This window comes from Balaenoptera physalus (assembly GCF_965194825.1).
Source record: "Balaenoptera physalus genome assembly, chromosome: 2".
Taxonomy (NCBI): Eukaryota; Metazoa; Chordata; class Mammalia; order Artiodactyla; family Balaenopteridae; genus Balaenoptera; species Balaenoptera physalus.
In genome coordinates, this window is record NC_138883.1 from 43922496 (window position 1) to 43947800 (window position 25305).

The following is a 25305-nucleotide window of genomic DNA, read 5'->3' on the forward strand; positions in this document are numbered from 1 at the left end:
CTAAACTTTTGTTAAGAATTTTTGTGTTTTCCTTCAAGAGGGATATTGACGTATACGTATTTTTTTCTCATAATGTCTTTGTGTAGTTTTGGTATCAGGGTAATGTTTGCCTCATAGAATAAGTTGGAAAGTGTTCCTTCCTCTTCAATATTCTGGAAGAGTTTATGAAAATTGGTGTTATATTTTCCTTAAATATTTGGTAGAACTCACCAGTGAAGTCATTTGGGCCTGCAGTTTTTAACTTTGTGAGGGTTTTAAACTACAAATTAACTTCTCTAGTAGATATGGAGCTATTTTAGTTACTTGTTTCTTTTTAAGTGAGCTTTGGTGGTTTGTGTCTTTTAAGATTTGTATATTTCACACAAATTGTTGAATTTATTGGGATTAAGATGTTCATGGTGTTGCCTTATTATCCTTTTTTTTATGGTCAATTGATTGTGTGTGTGTGTCTGTGTGTGTGATTTTTAATTGAAGTATAATTTGTTTACAATGTTGTGTTAGTTTCTGGTGTATAGCAAAGTGATTCAGTTATATATACATTATATATATAATATATATATTCTTTTTCAATATAGGTTATTACAAGATATTGAATATAGTTCCCTCTGCTTTACAGTAGGACCTTGTTGTTTATATATAGTAGCTTATTATCTTTTTAACGTTTGTAGTATCTATAGTGATGTCTCCTATTCATTTTTGATGATTGGTATTTTTTTGTGTGTGATCATTCTGGCTGGAGGTTTATCAGTTTTATTGGTTTCCCCAGAGAATCAGCTTTTGGTATCATTGATTTTTCTGTTTTCTGTTTTGTATTTCATTGATTTCCACTCTTTATTACTTCTTTTCCTTCTGCTTACTTGGGTTTCATTTGCCCTTCTTTTTCTAGTTTTTTAAGGTGGAGGTGAGACATTGATTAGAGACCTTTCTTATTTTCTAATATAGACATTTAGTCTTATAAATTTCCCTTTAAGGTACTGCTTTAGCTGCATACCACAAATTTTAATTTGTTGTATTTATTTTCATTCAGTTCAAAATACTTTTAAATTTCCCTTTTGATTTCTTTTGGCCCAAGAGTGGCTTAGAAGTATGTTATTTCATTTCCAGATATTAAGGGATTTTTTTAGATGTCTTTCTGTTATTGATTTAAATTTGATTTCGTTGTGGTTAGAGGACATACTTTGTGTGATATGAATCCATTTTAAATTTATCGAGACTTGTTTTTTAGCCCAGAATATGATCCATCTTGGTAAGTGTTTTATGAATACTTAAAGAAAATGTATATCCTGATGTTGTTGGATAGCGTATTCTATGAATGTCAGTTAGGTCCAGTTGATTAACAGTGTTGTTTATGTCTTCCATATCATTACACATTTTCAGTCTACCTCTTCAATGAGTTATGCATGAATGTATGGATGTAGAGAGGAGGAATGTGAAAAATTAAATTTATTCTTTGTGGCTTGCTAAGGGCATTTGTTAAGCATCAGTGAGCAAAGAAGGGAGGTGAGGGTTGTGGTAGAGAGACTGATGAGAAGGGTAAAGGTTAGGGTTGTATTAAGAAGACCAGGAAGGGAATTGAGTAATACCAAATTAGTATTTATAATCAGTAGAGATTTAGGGAATTTAAAGTGGGTTATGCACTTCAGTGCCCATTACTCTGAGAGTGGATCACAAATGGAGACTACAAATAGGCAACAATCAATTGATAAGTAATATAGGAAGCAGTTATAAGAAGTTGAGAGGTAATTTTCTAACTTTTAAAGAGGGATTTAATTTTCTCAGCATAATTACTAATAATTCCCTTACTAAGTAGTTAATCAGCAGCAGCAACGTCAACATCAAAATGAAAATTTATTATTGTGAACTTATTATATGCCAAACACTGAGCTAAAAATACCTTACATGCATTTTCATACTTTATTTTCACCTCAAGGCTAGGATATAAGTACTATTAATATTATTCCTACCTTACAGATGAAGAAATTGAGGCTTGGTGGGGTTAAATAACATCTCAAGGGTTCACTCAACCAAGAAGTGATGAAGGTGGGATTTGAGCCTGTCGTATTTTATAGTGTGTCTGTTATTGACTTCCCATCCCCACCCTCCAATAAAATAAAGAATCCTTTTTGTTCTGAGTTTTACTAGAATAGCATTTGTTCATTTGGTGGCTCTCAAAATTCTTTTACTGTGACTCACAATAAGAAAGGCACTTTACATGGCAGTTGAGTGTACATTTTTTATATGTATTTATGTGTGTGTGTATGTTATGTTTGTGTGTGTTTATTTCATTAAAACATATTTGGTTTTAATGTGTACTTTAGACATTATTTTCTATTGGTTCTCTCTTCTTTTCTCTCTTTCTTTCTTGTCACAGTCCACTAATAGGTTACAATCCAGGTCAGAAAAACATTGATCTAGTCTAAGCCAGGAGAGTTATAGACAAACACGGAGCATTGTAACTGTATGTACATGAGAAAGGCATTTTGGGTGGGCAGGAAGAGTTTTAAGTTATCATTTTGATACCTGAATACTGACTATGTCTTATACAAAGTTGATTGCTAAAAAAAAAAAAGTATTGCCTTTTTTAAAAGGTAAACTTGAGGAATGATATATTTGGTTTTTGTTTTTAAAGCTCTCTGATCCTTCTGATTTACCAAGGAATGCCTTTAGAATTTTTACCATTCTTGTGGAATTTTTATGTATTGAACATATTGATTATGCCTTGGAAACAGGACTTGCTGGTAAGTATATTTATTTGTGTTATACTTCGTGTTAAATTCCTTTGATCCTATTTGGTTAAACTGTATGCATAATGTTGCTTTATATATATTCAACTCTGTCAAAAGCAGTTCAGTGCAATGAAATGCTTTTTGAGCTTCTGTAACAAGGATTTGTCAGATACTAGAAGCTATAGAAAGACACAGTTCTCATATTGCTTACATTGACCAGGGCTACATAAGTCACTACAGTGTATGGAAGAAAGTAACACAGCGCTGTAAGCTATGAAATGCCAAAGGAGCAGAAATGGAAGTGACAGCAATTCTGGTTGAGACAGTTGAGTAAAGTAAGATTTAGAAAGGATAGTAAGCCTTTTCAAAATAAGCCTGGAGAGGAGTAGATTCATATAAAATTTTTTCTTTTATTTTTGGTCTTCTGGGTTTACTGGTATTAATAGGATAATAATGACTTCTTCCCTAAATTACAGTCCCATTAATTCAGTTGCCTCCTTGACCTCTCTCACCTGTTCTGTGTGCATCTCAAATTTAATATATGCCAAATGAAACTCTTTATCTTCCACCTAAACTTCTTCCTTTCCCCTTCTTTTCCATGTCTTTAAAAGGCATTACTATTTACTGTTTGCTCAAGGCCCAAACCCCGGAGTTATCATAATTCTCCTTTTCATCAAACCTGATAGCCAGTCTATCAGCAAATCCTGTCTGTATACTGCCAAACATAACTCAAATTCGTCTCCTTTTCTCCATTTCCGCTGATGCCACCCTGATTTAAAGATCATCATCTGTATCCATTCCTAACTGGTCTCTTTGTGTACATTCTTACCTTTCCAAATAACTGACTCCATGTAACAGTTATGTTATAAATTCAAGGGTCTTAAAATTTCTTGCTTAAGACCCTTTAGTGGTTTCCTGTTACTCTTAGGGGAAAAACAACAAGAAACTCTTTATGAAAGTATAGCTTTTGATCTGGCCTCCTCTTATATATTCATCTTCATCTCATGTTGCATTTCCCCTCACTACCCCAGCCCCTTTGGCCTTCATTCATTTTCCTCACTCAGGTTCTTTGCACTTGGTATCTCCCTACCCCCCAATCCTTTTCCTTCAGCTCTTCTCATGTCTGGCTTTTCACCCTTCTGATCTTAGCTAAAGTGCTACCTTCTTAGGCCTTTGCTGATCGACTTAGCTAAAAAGTGACACCCCTTTCCCAGCCTAGTTATGCATTATTTCATCATTGAATTAACTTTTTTCATAGCACTTGTTACAATGAAATTTTCATTTGTTAATATCTGCCTCCCTCACCAGAATTCATTCATTGGACACATGCTTAAGTCCTTACCCTTGTACTCATGCAGCTTACATTCTTGTGGAAAAGATAGACAAATGACTAGTAAGTGCAATGAATAAAAATAAAATTGAGTAAGGAATAGAGAATAGTAATGGGAGGTAGGATAGGGAATTCAGGGGCAGAGGGCTTTTTTAGAAAGGCTGGTCAGAAAAGGCCTCTCTGAGGAGACATGAACCAGAGAGCTGAATGAAGTGAAGGAGTAAATTGAGTATTTGGAGAAAGAGTATTTTAAGTAGAGAGAACAGCATGTAAGTTCTCTTGAATAGTGAACTTCACGGGAATCTTACCTGTCTTAGGAATCTTATCTGTCCTAATTGCCATTATAGGCTAGCACCTAGAAAGCAGATAGCACATGCTCAAAAATGTTTGACTGTATATAACATCATTCCATAAATTTTCTAAGGTTGAAGCAAAATTACCCATAATTCAGTAACCTTGTGGTTTATTCTTACCCTTTTTTTTTTTTTTTAACCTGCAGGACGTAGATAAGCATTTGTAGCCTGCTTCCCCCACCTCCTCCACCCCATACAGCAGAAACTTGACATCAAGTATTTAACATTTGCCATTTACAAATAAGCTAATGTGGTAATTTGTATTGGGATAATAATATCTACCTCAAAGATGTGACGATTAAAGAAGATAATAAAAAAGTAACATGAATTTGATTCTATATGGTATGAAAGAGTTGTTCTTTAGCTAGTATGGAAGCCTAGCTTCTTCATTTTAATAGCAGTATTCATAATTTGGAAGGGCTTAGAAAATTTCCTGGTAGGATGAGAATGTCCCTTATACTCATAAACATTTTCCATGCAGCTATTTAGTTAGTACATACTGCTATTATTTCTAATGATTTTATAAAATTCTGTCATGCATATATATTATAAAGTTAACCACTCCCTATTATTAGACATCTTGGATCTTTTCAGCAATTTAGTAGTATAAATAATGCTACAATGAACATTGTAGAGCTTAAAGTGTTTTCCTTATTTTGAATTATTTTCTTTGGATAAAATTCTGGAAGTGAAATTACCAGATCAAAGTGTATTGCAAATTAAAAAATTTTTATACGTATAAACTATTTTCCTAAGTGGTTTTTTCCCACTAATCTATACTGCTATTGGCATGTATGATTATACCAGCTTTTCTGCACACCACTGAATATTCTTTAAAAACTTTAATAATTTAGTGGTTAAAAACACACATCACTATTGCCTTTTCATGTCTTTCATTAATAGCAAGGATTAGTATTTTCTACATGTGTATTGACTTTATTTTTTTCTCTTGTAAATTTGTGTTGGAGCCTTTAATTTTCTTATCAATTGGTGATTTTGTCGTTTATGGGAAAATAAAACACCTTTATTTTCCATTTTTAAAACTTTGAAAAAAAATCCTCCTCCTGTAAAGAACTCTAGGTATTAAACTTCTGTTTTCTCATTTTCTGTGAGTATTTTTCCTAGCCCCTTATGTCTTTGAACTTTAGCTAGAAACATAAATGTCTGTGGTTAGTAGGGACTTTAGAGTTTAACTATTACTCTCTTAACAAAAGAGGAAACTGAAATCTGGAGAGATCAGCTGTCTGTTTTGGGGTCAGAATGTGAAGTGGCTTGAATACAGTGCTGAAAATCTGGAATTTATTATGTTGACAGTGAGGAGACTTTGAATTATTTTTGACGAAATAGTAGAGAACATGGTGAGTGAAATAAGTTAAATACATTATTATGGCAACAATATATAGCATCAGAGATAAGGAGATTTGAACCAGGATACTAATAAGAAAATTATTTTAACTGTTATCAGAGGTAATGAGGCCTGGTTATAAGAAAAATGGTAGAAGTGTATTCATGGCTCATGTGAATCATTGGGCATAGGAGGGCAGGAAAGGGAAGGAGAAGGTATAGTCCAAGACGATTCATTTATTGATTTATTTATTTTTTATTTATCTCTGCAAATAATGAAGACTTGAGTAGATAGTGAAAATTTGGATGTAAAAACGTTGGATGAATTTTATTAAATTATTAACAAGCTTAATTTTACTCTTCTGTCCACAAAAATTATTGCTGATTTAATGAAACAGCAGTTACTTTTATGCATGTTGTATATATAAAACCACATTCTTTTTTCTGTTGCTTACATGAATTTCTTTAATATGATTCTAACATATACATGCCTTCCAACTTTAGGAATTCCTTCTTCGGATTCTAGGAATGCAAATCTTTATTTTTTGGATGTTGTGCACCAGGCCAATACTGTTTTTCATCTTTTTGATAAGCAGTTTAATGATCACCTTATGCCACTAATAAGGTTAGTCAAATTGTCTGATTTTCATTGGTGTTTCAATGAATATTATAATATTCTACTTCTTGTTAAAATTTAAAAGTAATAGATGTTCGTTAAAACATCAAACAGGAACAGGAGGGTGTGAAATAAGTAGAAGCCCTTTTCCTCTTCCTTGCCTTCCTGTTTTCCTTCTGTGGTATTAATTTTAGTTTACTGAATGTGTCAGAAACCTAAATCTGATATGAAAGACAACTTCTAGCTTGTTCCCACTTATTATAATAAAAAGATGTACAATAACAATTTTATGAGATCAATAGGACAGGTTTTGATGAGGCATTAAATAAGGTTTAGTTTATATCTTCCTATCAATTTACGTGAACTTTTAAAGCATGTGAGGATTAAATAAGGTAGTGTATATGTGAACATGCTTTTTAAAATTGTATGTGTAGTACTATAATTAAAGAGGAAGAATATTCATATAGAAGATACAATTCTAGACATTTTGTATAAACGTTGATATGCCAAGAAATAATTAGTCTAGAAACGATCTCAAAGATAAAGATTACTTGTGATCCCTGAATCACATTTTGAAAGGAAATTTACTTTTTAAAGAGCTCTAATGTCACATAACAAAGAATTCACGTAATTATTAGGGTTGCATATTCTTTAATATTTTGGGTGTTTTTTGACATTTAGGTAATATTCAGAAGGTAAATATGGCTACCAAGTTGGTTTTGTTTTTCGTTTTTTTTAATATAGGAAAGCTAAATACAATTGAATTGGGTGTTAGTCTCCAAATTTTAATTATTATAATTTGCTGTATTCTCAAGACTTTGTGATTTTTCTTACTGATATACCAGAAATTTAATTAAAAAGGAAACCAAATAATTTCAGAATTTCTAAATCACATGTTTATATTCTAAAGGGATGTCTCCTCACAGATGAAAGTAATAAATCTAAATCCTCCTCTTCCTTCTCTTTTAACTGGTTAATTTTTCCTAGCGTGAGTATTGTAATGAATTGGGCATAGTGAATACTAAATAATTACTTTACTATTTATATGCTTCTTGGATTGGTGAGCAAATTAAAATAATGTGTGTGTGTGTGTAGGTATATAGCAATACACATATGCCTATGAAAAACTGTTAGAATTGTAAGGCTACTAATGTGATCTTTTTCCCCCTTTAAACATTCAATAGCTCTTCTCCTAAGTTATCTGAATGCCTTCAGAAGAAAAAAGAAATAATTGAACAGATGGAGATGAAATTAGATACTGGCATTGACAGGCAAGTTGTTAGTTTTACTATTTCTCTTGCATTTTTTTGTTGTGTTTATTTTTTTATTTTTAAATTTTTTTAACATCTTTATTGGAGTATAATTGCTTTACAGTGTTGTGTTAGTTTCTACTGTATAACAAAATAAATCAGTTATATGTATACTTATATCCCCATATCCTCTCCCTCTTGCATCTTCCTCCCACCCTCCCTATCCCACCCCTCTAGGTGGTCACAAAGCACCGAGCTGATCTCCCTGTGCTATCTCTTGCATTTTTTTCAAATTGTAAAAACACCATTGTAACAACATGAAAATGATTTTCAGAGAAGAAAAAAGTCTATTTTAATTCCACCATCCTGCTATAACGTTTGATTTTATTTTTACATATTGCTTTCATCTTTATTAGAATGTTGTTTTTATTGGCTTCCAGGTTTATTATTTATGGAAGCCAGTATGTTTAGACTTACTTTTAAAGCAGATTCTATTTAAAATCTTTTTTTGTAAATGCCCCCCCTACACACACACACACATGCGTGTGTGCACACACCCTCTCGCTCTCCCTCTCTCTCTCTCCAAACTCCTTAAAAATGGTATGTAACATAGAGGATTTTATTTTCAGTTAGAACTGTCAGGCTAATATCTGAAATGCTTTAAATAAATATACTGATTTTCTAAAAGTAACTTCCATTAAGTGAATGCAGACTCTACATTCAAAAAATTTTTGTAATGTGTATTGTAGTTAATTACCTGTTCATAATATGGAGCAGTGGATCTCTGTCTTTTGAGATGATGGTGGGCATTTATTTATTGATGATGACAATAGCTACTATTTGGTTTGGCCAGAAAGTTCGTTCGGGTTGTTGTAACATGAAACACCCGAACGAACTTTTTGGCCAACTCAATATTTATCAAGAATTTGCTATGTGCCGAGCACAGTACAAGGATCTTTACCTGTATAATTTCGTTTATTTAAGTAGGAAATACTATTCCCATTTTACAGGTGAGGAAATGAAAGCTTAAAGAAATGAGGTAGTTTGCTCAAGATCTAATGCTGGATATTTGGGACTCAAATTCTAAAGCCCATGCTACTAGGTTTGGGCATATTTTTATTTACTGTAATTCTACTCCTTTCTCTTCTATTCAAGAAAACATATTTGAATATAAGTTAGTTACAGGAACTCTAGCCCTTAATATCTTTGTCTTTTGCCAATCTATTATCCTTTCCCAGCTTTATTTTATTCATTGTTGTGCTTAGATTGCTTGGTCCATCTCTTTAGTTACTCCCTCATAATTACCCTAAAATTTATTTCCTTTAACCATAATTATCTTACAGATCCTAAAATCTGGATTAATGCAGACTCTTTTATTCCCATAACCGTATGGCTGATTGCTGTTGGAGAAGACCACGTAACTCACACATTATTTGTGCCATTACAAACACATACTCTCATTTCTCAACTGGGTCTTCAGGACCACTTGTTCAGCCTCCTGCTTGTCCTTAGACTGCGAAACTCGGGTTCTTCTCACCTGTTCTTCTAAACTTTGGCCATTCCTCATAAGCCCCTCTATCTTACTGCCTTCCTAAGCATTCTCCAAATATAGTGACAGTCTTCTAAGATCTTTAAGATTTCCTTAAATAGAGTAATGGGCAAATGAATCTTTGCCCTGTGTTTTGAGCAGGAAGCTAATAAAACTAAGAGGTCTTTGATGTCAAGACCTAGAATTTACTTTTTTAAAATCTAAAGTATACCCATAGTAAAATAGTCTCATGGTGACATGAAATTAAATAATTTAAATTTAATTTGTTATAAATAATATAAATAAAAGTAAATATAAAGTAAATTAAATGGATCAAATACATGGTGTTCTCAATTCTTTAGGACATTAAATTGTATGATTGGACAAATGAAGCATATCTTGGCTGCAGAACAAAAGAAAACAGATTTTAAGCCAGAAGATGAAAACAATGTTTTGATTCAGTATACTAATGTGAGTAAAATGATTCAGTATGCTAGTAAGAATATCTGCTTTGTTTGTACCTTTGTTAACATTTCATTGATGTATCTTATTATGCTTCAAGTTTTTTTCTTTTATACTTAGAGATTAATGAGAAACTATATGTATTTTCTCCTTAGCTAAGCTGATACACATTTCTGTATAATAAGTATAGAAAAAATTTTTACAGGCCTGTGTTAAAGTCTGTGCTTATGTAAGAAAACAAGTGGAGAAGATTAAAAATTCCATGGATGGGAAGAATGTGGATACAGTTTTGATGGAACTTGGAGTACGTTTTCATCGACTTATTTATGAGCATCTTCAACAATATTCCTATAGTTGTATGGGTGGCATGTTAGCAATTTGTGATGTTGCTGAATATAGGAAGTGTGCCAAAGACTTCAAGGTATGTATTCACAAATATCAAACTTGTAAATAGGTTCAAGAACATAAGTCAGATCATAAAAAATGTGTACTGACTTATAATCATTAGTGAAAAGTTTATAACTTTTGTTGACATTGTAGTGAGACAGATCTAACATTTCCTAACTGAAAAAGTATTGTTGCAGTCATATTCTCAATATTAACATATTTTTGCTTTGAGCTTTATTTTAGACAAGGCCGTATTTCAGTTCCATAGTCCGAATGACCTTATTAAATAACGCCCATGACTAATGCTGCATATATCAGATATCAGGAAAATATGTTCTTTCTTCATGTACATCTCTCCGAAATCAGTTTCCCTTAATGTTTAAATTATTTAAGAAACCTGCTAAATCAATGATAACTAATTCTAGTTTACAAAAGTATAAATGATTATTACTATTTAAGAAAATTGGCATAATATGAATCTTTTCAAAAAGATTATAGTGAGTTTTATAATGTGTGAAATATTTGAGTTTTAACACTTCAGGAACTTTAAAAAATTCTAACGTTGAACTCTCCAACATTAGTTAAGTCCTGAATAACAGTACGTAAGTGAGAAGAATTTACAAACTGATTGTAAAACTAAACATTATTTTGTTTCAATGTTATTTTTTTCCTTCTCTTATCTCAATTCAGATTCCTCTGGTATTACAGCTTTTTGATACTCTGCATGCACTTTGCAATCTTCTGGTAGTAAACCCAGATAATTTAAAGCAAGTCTGCTCAGGAGAACAACTTGCTAATCTGGACAAGAACATTCTTCACTCCTTCGTACAACTTCGTGCTGACTATAGATCTGCCCGCCTTGCTCGACATTTCAGCTGAGGTTGAATTTACAAGGGCAGTGTGTTGTACTTCAGCAGGCCTTGGTTGATAGAAAGCACAGGCGGTTTCTTATGATACAGCCAACATTTTATTGAAAAATGATGACTGTTTAGAAAAACAGCAGCCATACTTACCCTTGAGATTTTTTTGAAATTTGGACACTACTAAGCATATTTTGCTCTTTTCCCTTAAGTTGAATTTTAATTCCATTTTTGAACTTATAAATTTCAAACTCTGTACAGCTATATGTCATTGTTTTCATCCTGGAAAATGTTGGTGTCAGAAGGCAAATGAGATGTTACCAGTGTTCTGGTTCATGTTCTTTAACATAGTCCATTGGGAAATTTCACCATCCTATTTTGCACTAAAGATGGGTAAAATCCAGCAAAACTACATTATTATTTATCAATTTTCAGCACTGGTAATTGTGAATCAGGTTATTTTAGGTTTTTCTAGAGAACTTTTTGCTTCTTTCAGAAGGTTAATTAACAATTGGGCATAATTTTTGTAGTTGGTTGATTGGATTTTTCTGAGGTACAACAATAATACTATTCCAAGAAAAATGTTATAAACAAAACTAAAATGATGAAATGTTTTATGTAGGTATTAGCAGTGGATCAGAATACATCTGCTTTCTGGGTAAAAAAAAAAAAACTTAAAAGTTTACAATTTCTTATTTGGTAAACAGATTTTTAAGCCAATGCTAGCAAGAAATTAATAAAATTATTTTATATTTCGCTTAAGATAAGGTGGAGGATCTTAACTAAAGGACCATATTTATTCATTATTTTAATATTATAAGGGAAGTAAAAAAATGAGGTATAGTCTAAATGGTACATATGAGAAGTATTGACAGTGTTTAGCAACAATACAGTCCTTTAAGATTTCTACCTTTATGCAAAACTGGAATAAGATGGAATGGCTAAACATGCAGGTAGTCTTCTATTTTAAGAGGAATTGGGAATTGATAGTTAGCATTATATTCTAAGTCTCGAGATAAACTTTGCAAGGACTAGTTGCTTTTTAAATCTATAGTTTCTGTCATTACCTTTTTCAAGGCATTTCTGAAGCGATTCCTACTGAATGTAGTTAATTGAATTGGCTTAATATGGTGGCATAATAAATCACTTATAAAATTTTAAACATCAAGCAGAAATTTAGAAAGATCTTTACTCTAAAAACTATAAACTTGCTCTGTGAGAATGCATTCTTAGCTATATGTAGTGTTTCAGCTTTCATTGTGTTTTTCATAGTCTTCAGGAACAGATTAACTTTAATGTTCAACTCATTCTTGACTTTTCTTTTTCTTTTAATGTAGGCTTTTTGGCCTAATTTTGGAAAACTAATTTTAAGAATATGTTTCTGAATGTTCATCAACTTTACCAAAACTTCCAGGTCCAGAGCGAGCTAGCTACTGTTTAAGTTACTATTGACTGAATTTTCTTCATTTTCTGTTTAGCCCAGTGTTATCAGGGTAAGCAAGAGAAATGAAGTATGCCAACTTTTATCAAAGCATTTTAGGAAATTGTGGCAGCTTTAGAAGGCTGTCTAGTTTTCTATTCCTTAGCCAAAGGAAAGCCAGAACAGGTTTTGGATACTAGAGAAAGTCATATGCTTGTACTATTGCCGTTTTAGAAAGCTCTGATGTGAATTCAAATTATACCTCTGTTACTTAAAGCCAACAATTTTAAAGCAGTAGTTTTACTGGCCACTTGAACTCTTTGTACACAGTGTCAATTTGTAAAAAAATAAAAAAGGGAAAAAAATATCAAATAAAACATGAGAGAACACTTTAAGACTTCCAAATCAGAAAAGTGCTTCATATTATTTTGTTTGGATTATTTTTTTTAAATGTAAAACATATATTTGTTGCTTAGATATTTTGTTAATTATTACTTCCATGTTTGAATTCTGTGCAATATTTTCCATTATGTCCATTGACAGGACAGTAACAAAGAAAACTCATAAGTGACTACTTAATTTAGAAGTGTTAACATTAATGCTCAATAAACAAATTCCCTGCATTTGTTTTTTTTTTTTTTATTTCACTCCATTTTTACATTTTGAGGACATTCATACTGAATTTTATAAATTATTTTTTATTTAAATTTTTAAGATGTTTCTTATTTTTCATAGCATAGATCTTCCTTTTTAAGCAGAAAAATACTTGATTATATAATCAAAATTAGAAACAGATCGTCTTTCTCTAAGAAAAAATAATTTGTTGTATAAAGCAGTATGCATTCTTTGCATTCGTTGTATTTCATTTTGAAAGTATTTTTCATATTAATGGGCACTACAAAATTCTGCTCAAAATATATGGCTCAAAAGAGATGGTCAATAAGTAAAATGTTTTTCATATGCACATGGTAAAATTTTAGGTAGCGATAATGGAACTTTGTATATCAGTAACTTTAGTCAACATTTGAATAAGGAGAATCTTTATAATTTTCTGTAGTTTCACATGAGCTAACATGCAATGTTTAGATGTTTTGAAATCGATAATAGACTCTTAAACACTGCGTTTTTAGGAAATGCAGAAACACTCGATAAAAAGCTTGAGTGTATTATGTTTTCATAACACAGAAAGTGAAATACAGAACACAGGTTTAAGAAGGAAGTCTAGCTTCTATAAGTTATGATATTAAAAATGACAGCTAACCAAAGTAGCTGAATACTTCTTATGAGGAATTGATTTGGGAGTTTAACTTTTTTTTTTTTAAATACAAAAATATTCTATGTATTACCGTTTATTGCCCATTGACTCAGAAGTATGACATATTTTCTAGAAGCATAGTGATTTCTAGTGGAGAATTTGACATATGAAGCATTCTGAGCTTTCATCCAATTAGTTTAACTATATTCAGTCCCTGTAGTACTTCTCTCTGCTTGAAGAAGTCTGTCCTGAAATACGTCATGTACTTTGGAGGAAAAGACCAGTCCATATTGTTACTGTAAATAATTCTACGTAAAGTAAAAATAGCATTTAAAAATTTTTGATGCATAATAAAGTATAGCTATATTTATTGACTTTAGTCCCATGCACTGTGCTAAGCCCTTTACATACATTATCTCATTTGGTTTCAAAGGAGCCCTAGGAGTAGGGTACTGTTATCTCCATTTGACAGACCCTGTGCACAGAAAGTTTTAAGTAGATCTGCTCAAGTTCTACAGCTAAGTAAAAGACTCAGATAGAAACCTGAATGTTTCTCACACTTTATCTTCTATACACTATTCTCCTTATGCAACATAAAATATTGTTTGATAGGCTCATTAGTTTTGCTGAGTCTAATTTTCTTTTCATCCAATATTTGGTTCTCGTTGTAGTGTTTAGATTATGGAGTTGAGATACAGGGCTAATATCTAATTTACTGTTAGACTTTTTCGTAGTGTCTCCGGTGTGTGGTCATACTTTTATAAAATTTGGTTTTTAAAATTTTATAAGTGGTCATGAAATTTTAATTGAATATTAAGTGTGTACCTACTAGAAATCTTTCCATCAAAAAGTTCTTCAGTGAGTTATTTTGCATAATCATAATACTGTTTGAGTAATAATTTTTGCAACAGAAAGACTTGAGGTATTTTGTACCATATTTTGTAACATGGGAGTGAATGACAACTCTGCCTTGAAAGATATGAAGAAATCAGTATTTCTACCTTCAAAAACAGACTATTTTAGTGTCACAAGTTTGCCAATTCTGTTGTTTATTTAGTGCATTGGTAGTTTTTAAATGGCTAATGCTGGAGTGAAAACATGGAGAAAAATGTACTCAGTGTATTAGCAATAGGCAGTCAGTCATTTTTATGTAATCAAATATTGCATATTTAATATTTTTAAAATTGCCTTAACTCTTAACTTTTATTCTTACCACTGATCAATCTTTCTCTTTCCAAATTTAGGGGAGAAACAACCCTCAAGTGTATATAGGAGAGAAACCTGACACATTAGAGAGTAAGAATTTTAATTGGTGTTTTGAAGCAGCTGGGTTGATAACCCTGGGCTTAACAAGATTGATATTTTTAAACTAGGCCCTGTATACTTTAACATAGTTATCTGGGAGGTAACACTAAACTTCAGTTCTTGTGATTAATAACACTTTTGTGGGGGAGAGACAAGTAATTAACCATACTTGCTCATTTTCTAAGTGGTTTAGAAGGTTGCAGTCTGCCTCACCATACAAAGCTAATTTAAATATGAATATATAACAATCATACTTCAAACAGCAAACAAGCTCAGAGGAAAGTCATTTATTCAGAAGGCATAGATTTGCGCTAGACAGCAGTGATGCATTACAAATATATAATTATTTCCACTAATATTTGAGCAGGTGGAATGGATTAGAACATGGTCAACATTATGCTGCTGCTAACATGTATTTTCCTATATTAATATGTACTGTGCAACATGTATTAAAATTGTCAATAATTCATTTTAGCCGAGATACTAATATTTATATTACTGTGTTGAAGAGACAGTATCCAACTGAGCCACTTTTAATTTAAAAATCTGAAACTGGAATTAAGTTTACTTTCAAAAACCACTTAAATTACTTTATAATCACTGGAAAGTCAATAAAACATAGAATTATCAGTGACTGGTCACTTAATAGGAAGAAGTATGGAGGGTTAAGAATAGGGATAAGAATCTGGAATGAGTTAAATTAAGTTTCATTTATACTCAGATGAGTGACTTCCTTTTGTTTTCACCATTGGCAATCTTAAATGAAGGAAAATGTCTTTCTTCCAGAGTACCTTCATATTAATAAACTAAGTTTGAAGATTGGATGGAACCAACTCCAAGGAATTAATCTCCAGTGGTGGACTTTCAGATTTTTTAGATTAAACTTTGAGAGGTAGGAAGCCTTCTTGATGCCCCTGTAATCTTAAATAGGCAGGTGCCTTGGAATGGGGCCATCCCTTTTTACCTGCCTGTCTTTTAATCTTTATACTGTGGGTAAATTTGGTTTCTTTGAACTCTGGCATTTTGTTGTGGCAGTCTATCAAACCTGCAGCTTTTTGCTGTAGAGAATATTATCCAAATAGAATCTGGACAATGCTGAACTAAAGAAAACTGTGAAACTACGTCTTAAGTATATAGTTTGCAAATGCTGTGTGCTAGAGGATTCACATAAAATTATGTGAAAATACTTTATAAGGAATACTACTAAGTGCCTCTATATTAGGATTCTTCAGTAGAATGTATTTTCAATTTTTGCCACAAGGGGGAGAAGTTATTTTTATAGTAATACTTAGAAACATTTTTGTTTGATAAAAATAGAACTCACATAGCTTCTCTACTGAACAGCACCTATGAACATGTCGCTGTCCTAACTAACAGGAAGAGTGTGTGAGTATGTGTGTGTGTTTAAGATTCTGAAAGTCATGTGTGAGAAGAATCTCTGGGTGAATTAATGACACAAAACTAAAACAGTTTTGAAGAACATATATGTGCACAGTGGACCCAGGAACTGGACAGACTTCGTCATTGAAATTGTTTTTTTAATCATTGAATTCTTTTATCAGCTCTTTAAGAATAATAAGAATCTATTGATTCATTTTTTTGCTTTCTCCTTTTTAAAGAAAAATTTTCGAAACAATCTCTAACTTACAGAAAGGTTGTAAATATTGTACAAATAAAATTTTTCCACTTTGAGAGTAAGTTGCTGTCGTGATGCCCCATCACCCTGCAATACTTTTGTATTTCCAAAGAGAAGAATTCTCCTATATAGCCACAATACAACCATCAAAATCAGGAAATTAACATTGATATATGACTCCCATCTAATCCTAAGACCCCATTCAGGTTTCACCAGTTATCCCAATAATGTTTTATAAGGATCCACTTCAAAATCATGTGTTATCTTAGATTGTAGTGTCTCTAGTTTCTTTCACTCTGGAGTGGTTCCTCAGTCTTTCCTTGACTTTTACTACCCTTGGCACGTTTGTAGATTATAAGCCAGTTATTACGTAAAATGTCCCTAAATTTGGATTTATCTGTTTCCTTGTGAATAGGTTCCAGTTGTGCTTTTTTGGCAGGGGTATTATAAAAGCAATTCTGTGTTCTCATTGCATCCTATGAGGTAGTGCACAATTTCAGTGCACTGTTTCTGATGATACTCATTTTGATCACTTGCTTAAGGTACTATCTATCAGGGTTCTTCACTGTAAAGTTACTTCCCCCCTTTGTAAATATTTTGTGAGGAGGTAGTTTGAAGCTATTTATATATCCTGCTCCTAATCAAAATTTCAGGTTATTAATATCAGTATGAATTCACGGTTTTCTAGTCAATGGATTATAATCTGTTATTTATTTTGAATCTCAAATCATCCCACATTTGGTCAATGGGAGCCCTTTCAAGTTGGCTCCTGTGTCCTTTGACAAGTTGCCATCATTTTTTAAGTACTTTCTTACATTTGGGCACACAGGTTTGTCCAAACTTACCTTGTACTTACCTTCCCCATCTTTGGAATCAGCTGTTTCTCTGCCTTTTAGTGGAAATTGGTATTTAGAAACAACAATTTGTGCATGAGATGTGCTTATAATTGAGATATCGGTGCCACACTCCTTCTCAGTGGATGGTGCTCTAGGGCTTTATGTGTGTATATATATGTATATGTTTTAAATTTACATACACATACACTTTACTGTGTGGCACCCTTTTCACCTCACTTGAGCTCCAGTACCCCATATTGTATTTCTCTCTTCCCCCATGCAGGAGGGGGACTTCCTCACTCCACTCAACCTCTGAGGCTTTGGCTTTAGGACAGGTTGGGGGAATGAAAACAGTCATTACAGAAAACATGTAAAGATTTAAAAATTCTAAATAAAAATTACTCATAATTTCATCATTCAGAAACAACTATTTTTTTTTGGTGTATTTTCTTTTATTGTAGTGATCAAATTAATAAAGCTGAATTGAGAAGGGTAAAGTGTTTATGCCAAAAACACGAGGCTTATATTTTAAGGAATTAAATTTGAAATCATATCATATGTTTTTCTATAATACGTGTCCTTGCTACTATGAGTAGTTGTTAATTAATGATAAAGTACATCAGAGAAACTGATTCTGAGAAAGGAAATCTGACCATTAAGGACTAAATACCAATAGGATATTGGTATTTTATTACTAATAAAATTCAAAGGAAAAATGATCATAAAATTGTTTTGTAGGCCAGCAAATAAAAATATATTTAAGTAAGATCAACTTTATATGAGAAAGGAGTCTGTATCTAGACTGGATTTAATACATCTTAAAATAAACTTCGTTTGAAATAGGAGTCTATATATGGGCAAAGTACTTAATCCTCAGTTTCCTTGTTAGTGCTCTATGATCACTGCTAAGGCTAAAATTCTGTAATTCCAAATGCAGGCATTCTGTTGAGAGTGTATAGTGATGTCAGAAATAGATTAGCTTAAGAAGTCATGTCTGAGCCCAACTGAGAGTATCTGAGAGCTAGATCCTCCTCCAGTGCTGCCAGCTTGCAGTGACCGTACACCACTTTGGTTAAGAGCTAAGGCTCTTGAATCAGACAAAAGGCAGATGTGCATCTTGGCTTTGTTACTTGCTAATTATGTGACCTTGTGCGAGTGTTGTAAAGTGGGGAGAAAAGACATTTGTGGTTTTCATCCTCACCACTTCTGTCACCTTTTTGAAGGTATTTCCAGTCCTATGTGGGATCACCTCATTGGCTCATTTTTTTTTTTTTGTGATGTCTGAAACATTTCTATTTACATATTTCCATACATATTTCCATACAAATACAAATATAAGATTTTTAGAAATTTCATATAATGTCTAAAACATTTATATTAACATATTTCCATACATATTTCTATACAAATACAAATATAAGATTTTTAGAAATTTCATGTAATGTCTGAAACATTTATATTAACATATTTCCATACAAATAACCCAATGAAAGTTTAGTATTAGTTGTTTGTTTGTTTTTTTATACTGCAGGTTCTTATTAGGCATCAATTTTATACACATCAGTGTATACATGTCAATCCCAATTGCCCAGTTCAGCACACCACCATCCCCACCATTGGCTCATTTTTCATCTGACCAACATTTATTGAAATGTTGTCCTTTGTCCGGTACTGTATTAGAAGTTAGGGATATTAAGATTAAGTAATAAGATCCTGCCCTCAAGAGTGTAGCCTAGTGAGAAAGTTAATGTATGCAACCAATGATAGTATTCTATAATAAGTGCTATAACAGTAGCATGGAACCAAGTACTGTGAGAGTCCACAGGGAGCTGTTACTAAATTTGTGGGCTGCTGGGGAGGGTAGGTAATTAAAACTATTAAAGTTACCTTTTACTAAACACCTATTATGTGTCAGACACCTTGCTAATAATACATTTGTTATTGTGCTTAATACAGTGGGAGGTAGGTACTGTTTTTATCCCCATTTTACAAATGAGGGAACTGAGGCACAGGGAAGTTAGATAACTTGACAGAGGTTAAATATCTAAGAAATAATAGAGTCAGAATTCAAACTATAACCACAGGCTTCTAGAGCCAGTGCTTTAACTACTTTGTTCTGTTACCTCCAAGAAGATTTCACACTAGACTTTTAAAAGTCAAGGAGCATTTCAGGAAATGGAACAGGTAGAGGGGCATTCCAGGTAGATGTGACTCACACTTGCAAAGGTGTGGTGCATGAGTCACTGGTGTATTCACTGAATGTGAGTAGAGCTTAGGGTATGTGGTCTGTCAGAAAGGCAAGTAAAGCCTGGAATATTTGGGTCAGGGTTAGTTTATTAAGAGTTTTAAATGCTATGCTAATTGTTTAGGCTTTATCATAAAAATAATAGAGAACCAACCATTAATGATTAAGTAGGTGAATGACATGAACAACTCTTTAAAAAGGCGGCTGATAGGAATGTGTGCTGTGGGTGAGAGGGCAGAAGAGAGCAGAAGCTAGGCTACTGCATTAATCTGAATGCTGAGGGCCTGAACTGGGGGAGTAGCACAGGAATGAAGAGGAAGTGATGGACTCAGGAAACACTTGGAAGATTAAACCAATGGGACTTATCTATTGTTGATTATTGGATGTGGAGGGCAAGGAAGAGAGGGAATCAAAAATGATTCCAAGATTCTTAGCTTACATATCTTGTTGAATACCAACATTACTTACTTACATTATATACATTAGCAAAAGTAGGTTTAGGGGGAATGTCAATGAGTGCTGGAAGAACATCTATTTTCTCACCAAGAGAACTTGGTTAAGGTCATGTAAAATTTTTTAAACTTTTTAATCATCATTTTTTCAGAAATACTAGAAATGGTGGGAGAAGAAAAACATCCCTTCTTTCTCTATGGCTTTGAAACAGAGGAATGATTTTGAAATTTGAATAATACTTTGATAATGTATAGTTGTTGAGTTTTTGTTTTTTACTTAAAGCAAAAAAGAAAGCTTTCTAGCATTTTAATGTATGGATATAATGGGTAGACTCAAATGGAATGACACCAGTCCTCTAGAAAATTTAAGCTGGGAAGTATGACTTCCTATAGTTGGACTGTTTATATGCTAGGAATGCTTCCCGATTCTGAACCAGAATTTTAACCTTTAACCTTGAGGATGTCAAGTATCTTCTTATGGGAAGACACTGCAGATCTATAACACAGTTCTCAGCCATCATATTTAACTGTAATCCCAAAGAAAGCATGTTTACCTCATTAAGGTTAACAAATGACTCCTTGGCAATAGTATGTGGAAAGTATAATTACAAACTATGGATATACCACAAATTAATTGTATTTGATGGATTTCAGACATGTTTTAAAGGCATATTTTTGGATCTTTTGGAAGTTTGACATAACTGAGTTGTCTTAAGCAGGCTAATAGTTAACCAAAGGATTAGCAAAATCCTTTAGAGGTAATTTATTTCTGAATCTGATTTAAAAAAAACCCAAAACTCACACATTGTCATCCTTTTATCAGATGCCTTTTACTCTGCTTTAGCAATTTTTTAACACAATGAAATAAAATTATTTTCATTGTGATTACAATGGCTTTGATCAAAAGAGATCATTTGCAGAATATTGAATATTTTTGTTAACTAAGAAAATAGTGGATACAAATTTCATTAAAATTTTGTGATTATATTTAGTAAATATTTTAATTTTAATACACATTTAACTTTCATCAGTACAGAGAAATGTGTTTTTAAAATAGATTGTAATATTTTGATTTTTCTATAAAGGAGATTATAAAAAAGCAAATGATAGTCATACATAACCACAGAATACATATTCATTTCAAGTACACATGGAAATTTACAAAATGGACTATGTGCTAGGTCTATAATGTCCTAACAATTTTCAAAAATTTGAAATTATTCAGAGTATGTTTTGTGACTGTAGTGGAATAAAGTTAGAAATAAAAGTTTACTAAATTTTCATACACTTGGAAAATAAACAATTTCTAAATAACTCAGGAGTCAAAAAAAATTACACTGGAAATTAGAAAATATTTGAACTGACTGGTAAAAATACAACTTATCAAAACTTGTGAGATGCAGCCAAAGCAGTGCATAGAGAAACATTTAAAGCCTTAAATGTGAATGTATTTAAAAGAAGAAAAGCAGAAAACAACTATTTAAATCTATTTGAAAAACTTAGAATAAAGCATCAAATTAAACACATAGGAAAGAAGGAAGGAAAATAACAGAAAATAAAATATAAAACAGAGGATAAATAAAAACAAAAATTGGCTTTATTGTGAAGACTAATGAAACATAAACCTCTGCAAGACTGATCAAGTAAAAAAAGAGCACGAATATTATCTCAGGAAATAAGAGGGAATCTTCTGTACATATTCTGCAGACATTAAAAAGAAAACTAAAGTGGGACTTCCCCGGTGGTCCTGTGGTAAAGAATCCGCCTTCCAATGCAGGGGATGCGGGTTCGATCCCTGGTCTGGGAACTAAGATCCCACATGCCGTGGGGCAACTAAGCCTGTGTGCCACAACTACTGAGCTTGCGTGCCACAACTAGAGAGCCCACACGCCCTGGAGCCCACACGCCACAACTAGAGAGAGAAAACCCTCACGCTGCAGCTAGAAAGAAGCCCACGTACCGCAACAAAGATCCCGCGTGCAGCAACGAAGACCCAACGCAGCCAAAAAAACTTTAAAAAAAAATAATAATAATACCAACTCTTTGCTAATAAACTTTAAAAAATAGATTAAGGTTATCCTTCAAAAAAATTTAAAAACTTAGCACTGATACAAGATAAAATAGAAAATATTAACAATTCTATATCTATTAAAAATAGTTATTCTGTAATTAAAGACTTTCCTGTGAAGAAAGCAGGCTTAGATGACTTCCTTGATTAGTAATGGTAACATAGTTTTGAAAGCTATCTTCCTGAGATCAGTAAATGCTTGCTATCACCACTTCTGTTTAACATCATAATGGAGATCCTAGCCAATACAGTAATGCAAAAAAAAAAAATTATATATATATATATATATGTATGTATGTATGTATAAGGCAGAAGGGAAGAAATAAAACTCATTATTGGCCGATATTGTGATTATGTACATAGAAAGTCAAAGAGTACAGATAAGTTATCATAAGTGAATTTAACAAGGTTACAAAATCTGTATACTACAGATTAACTATAGAAATTATTCTTTATGCCAATAAACAATTTGAAGATAATTTTGAAATGTTATCTGTTACAAAAACATCAAATACCTAAGAATGAAACTAGTGAAAGACATGTAAGACCTCTATGCATAAGACTCTAAAACATTATAGAGAGAAATTAAAGGGAGTGAAAGGCCATGTTTATTGATCAGAACTCAACATTATAAATCAGTTCTCCACAAAGTGATCTATAGACTTAATAAAATCCTAATCAAAATCCCAGCTCATTTGTTGTGGAAACTGACAGACTGACTGAAATTCATATGGAAATGCAAAGGTCCAACAATAGCCTAGATATTCTTAGAGAAGAAAAATTTGGAGAACTTTCACCACTAGATACCAACACTTATTAAAAAGTTACAGTAATTAAGACTGTGATATTGACAAAAGGATAGAAAAATAGACCAATAGAGCAGAATAAAGGGTCCAGAAATAAACTGACACATACATGGATACTTGATTTATGATAAAATTGGTGCTGAGGAGTAGTATATTTATGAATCTCGATCCCTCCTCCCTGCTTGATACCATACACAAATTCTTGGTGGTTTATGCACCCAAGTGTGAAAGATAAAACAATAAAGCTTCTGAAAAATAACAGGCAAATATATTTGTAATAGAATAGGAAAAACTATCTTTGCAAGTGACAGAAAGAATTAACTCTAACTTGAATTACATATAAATTAGGAACTCCCAGTCATGCTAAGGCAGAAAATGAATAGACTTTGCAATCAGGAGTGAGAGGGTCAGGACAGAAAGAGCCTCTGAATCTCTGGAGGCTAGAGATTGGGGAACTGGATTTAAAAGCATGAAGATTCTTGAAGAAATTTGTTGGTGGGAGTTAAGTTGAAAAGACCAAAGAGAGTAGGGAAAATATTTACAATATGCATAATTGACAATATTAGTGTCCAAAATGTATGAATAACTTCTATAAATCATTAAGAAAAGGACATTTCAATAGAAAAATTGGCAAAAGATTTGAATCACAGTACACAAAAGAGGATATTCAGCACCCAATAGATATAAAGATGCTCAACCTCATTGGTTATCAGGGAATTGCAAATTAAAACCACAATGAGATACTATTACACATTCCACAGAATGGCAAAAATTAAGAAGCCTTGACAATTCCATGTATTGGCAAATGTGAAGCAAGTGGGATTTGTATACATTTCTGGTAGGAACAGATATATTGCTATTTGGATAACTATTTGCTATTTTCTACTGCATATGCATACCCAGCAATTCCACTCTTTCCTTTGAAGGGAAGGAAAGGTAGTGTCTGAGGAGGTAGCTCAAGAGCTTAGGTCCTGGGGTATTGTTTTATTTCTTGATCAGGGGACTGTTACATGAGTGTGTTCACTTTGTAATAATTCATAGAAAAGTACATTTACAGTTTGTGCACTTTTCTGAATTTAGGTTATATTCTAATTAAGAGGTTAAAGTAATTGAAACAGAACTACTTTGGTTTTGCATTCATAGCCATTAATGATGCTATTAAAAATAATGTAAAATCTAGAGGCACATTTTCTAGAACTTTCTGGATATAATATGCCTCCTGGCTTGTGCTGTTTGTTGAATAATTTATATCATATGACCGCAGAGGATAAGACCTACTAGAGTAATTCCTGTGTAGGTGGATTAAAACCCATGTGTGTATATATAATATTTTTTCTCTTTTCTCATTCTAAAGTAATATATACATGCTCTAAATACTCCAGACATTACAGAAATATACAATGCAGTATAACCAGAAATATGTACGTAGTGTACCCCTGCTTTATTGGCTTGGTCTACAAAAGGTCAGTTTTTTAAAAATACTAAAATTCTAAGAATTCCAATCCAACACCTTGAATTCCCCCAAGCCTAAGGTTGTAGAGGATAATAAAGCTTTACTGCATGCTTGGGGGATAACCAAAGAACAGCAGCAAAAGTGATTTACTCTGCCATTGGCAGTGATTTTTCTCAGGTTCATGTGCCCTGAATTCAATATCAGGGACCCCACGGACTTTCTATCAGGCTCCCAGATGTTGAGGCTAATTTAACGCCCATCAACAAAACTCTCCAAGAACTTTCATGTGCCAAATCCAGACTCAAAGAGGCTCTGTCTGCCCCATGCCCACACTCCTGATTCCAAGGCCTGTTCATTTTTCTGCTTTAAAATGGTTGAGAGAGGGACTAGATGGTAAGTCACAGTAGAGTGGATTTCTCAAAGCCCAAGTTCATTTTAATAACACCACAGAGGAACACTGAGAGTCCTATCTAAATATACATATAGGAAAGCATTTCTCCAGTGCTTCAAGAGCCCAGCACAGCCAACACCACGTCTGGTTGCTAAACAGAACTCCTCATGATGATAGCTAACACTCAATGGAACGTTTATGTCAGATGTTATTTTAATGACTTTATAGTCAATCTACACAAAAACTCTATGAGGTAGATACTAATATTGTCACTATTTTATGGTTAAAAGAGTGGAGGCGTGGAGAAACCTAAAGCAAGTTCACCCAGGTAGGGGAAGTTAGAACCAGGATTGAACATGGGCAGTCAGCAATTGGTACCTGTACTCCTAACCACCACCATGTTACATTTCTTGGAAAGTAAGCTGCTCAGATAACATCTGGCTTTGGACTTCTGACGACTTCACATGTTTCTCCAAGATTAACTGATGAACTATTACTTTCATGTAACAAGAGACTATCCTGAATAATTTTCCCCAAACAAAGGGTACATCTCAGAATATAATGGATTTATCTACTACCAGG

At 32.9% G+C, this 25305-nt stretch overlaps 1 protein-coding gene across 2 annotated transcripts in view; it reads left to right on the plus strand.

The window, feature by feature from the left end:
- The window catches only part of EXOC5 (exocyst complex component 5), a 56971-nt gene extending 40443 nt beyond the window's left edge, over positions 1-16528 (plus strand). Inside the window, exons 13-19 of one of the 2 annotated variants that reach the window (XR_014260780.1) lie at positions 2630-2738; positions 6258-6378; positions 7554-7640; positions 9510-9618; positions 9815-10030; positions 10687-14827; positions 15623-16528. Coding sequence is in view for 1 of the 2 variants with exons in the window: in XM_082450399.1 (XP_082306525.1) it covers positions 2630-2738; positions 6258-6378; positions 7554-7640; positions 9510-9618; positions 9815-10030; positions 10687-10875 (831 nt within the window). In the remaining variant the exon portion in view is untranslated. Of the gene's footprint in view, positions 1-2629; positions 2739-6257; positions 6379-7553; positions 7641-9509; positions 9619-9814; positions 10031-10686 lie in introns of both variants that reach the window. The other variant, XM_082450399.1, reaches the window with a different exon arrangement.
- Positions 16529-25305: the final 8777 nt, after the last annotated feature.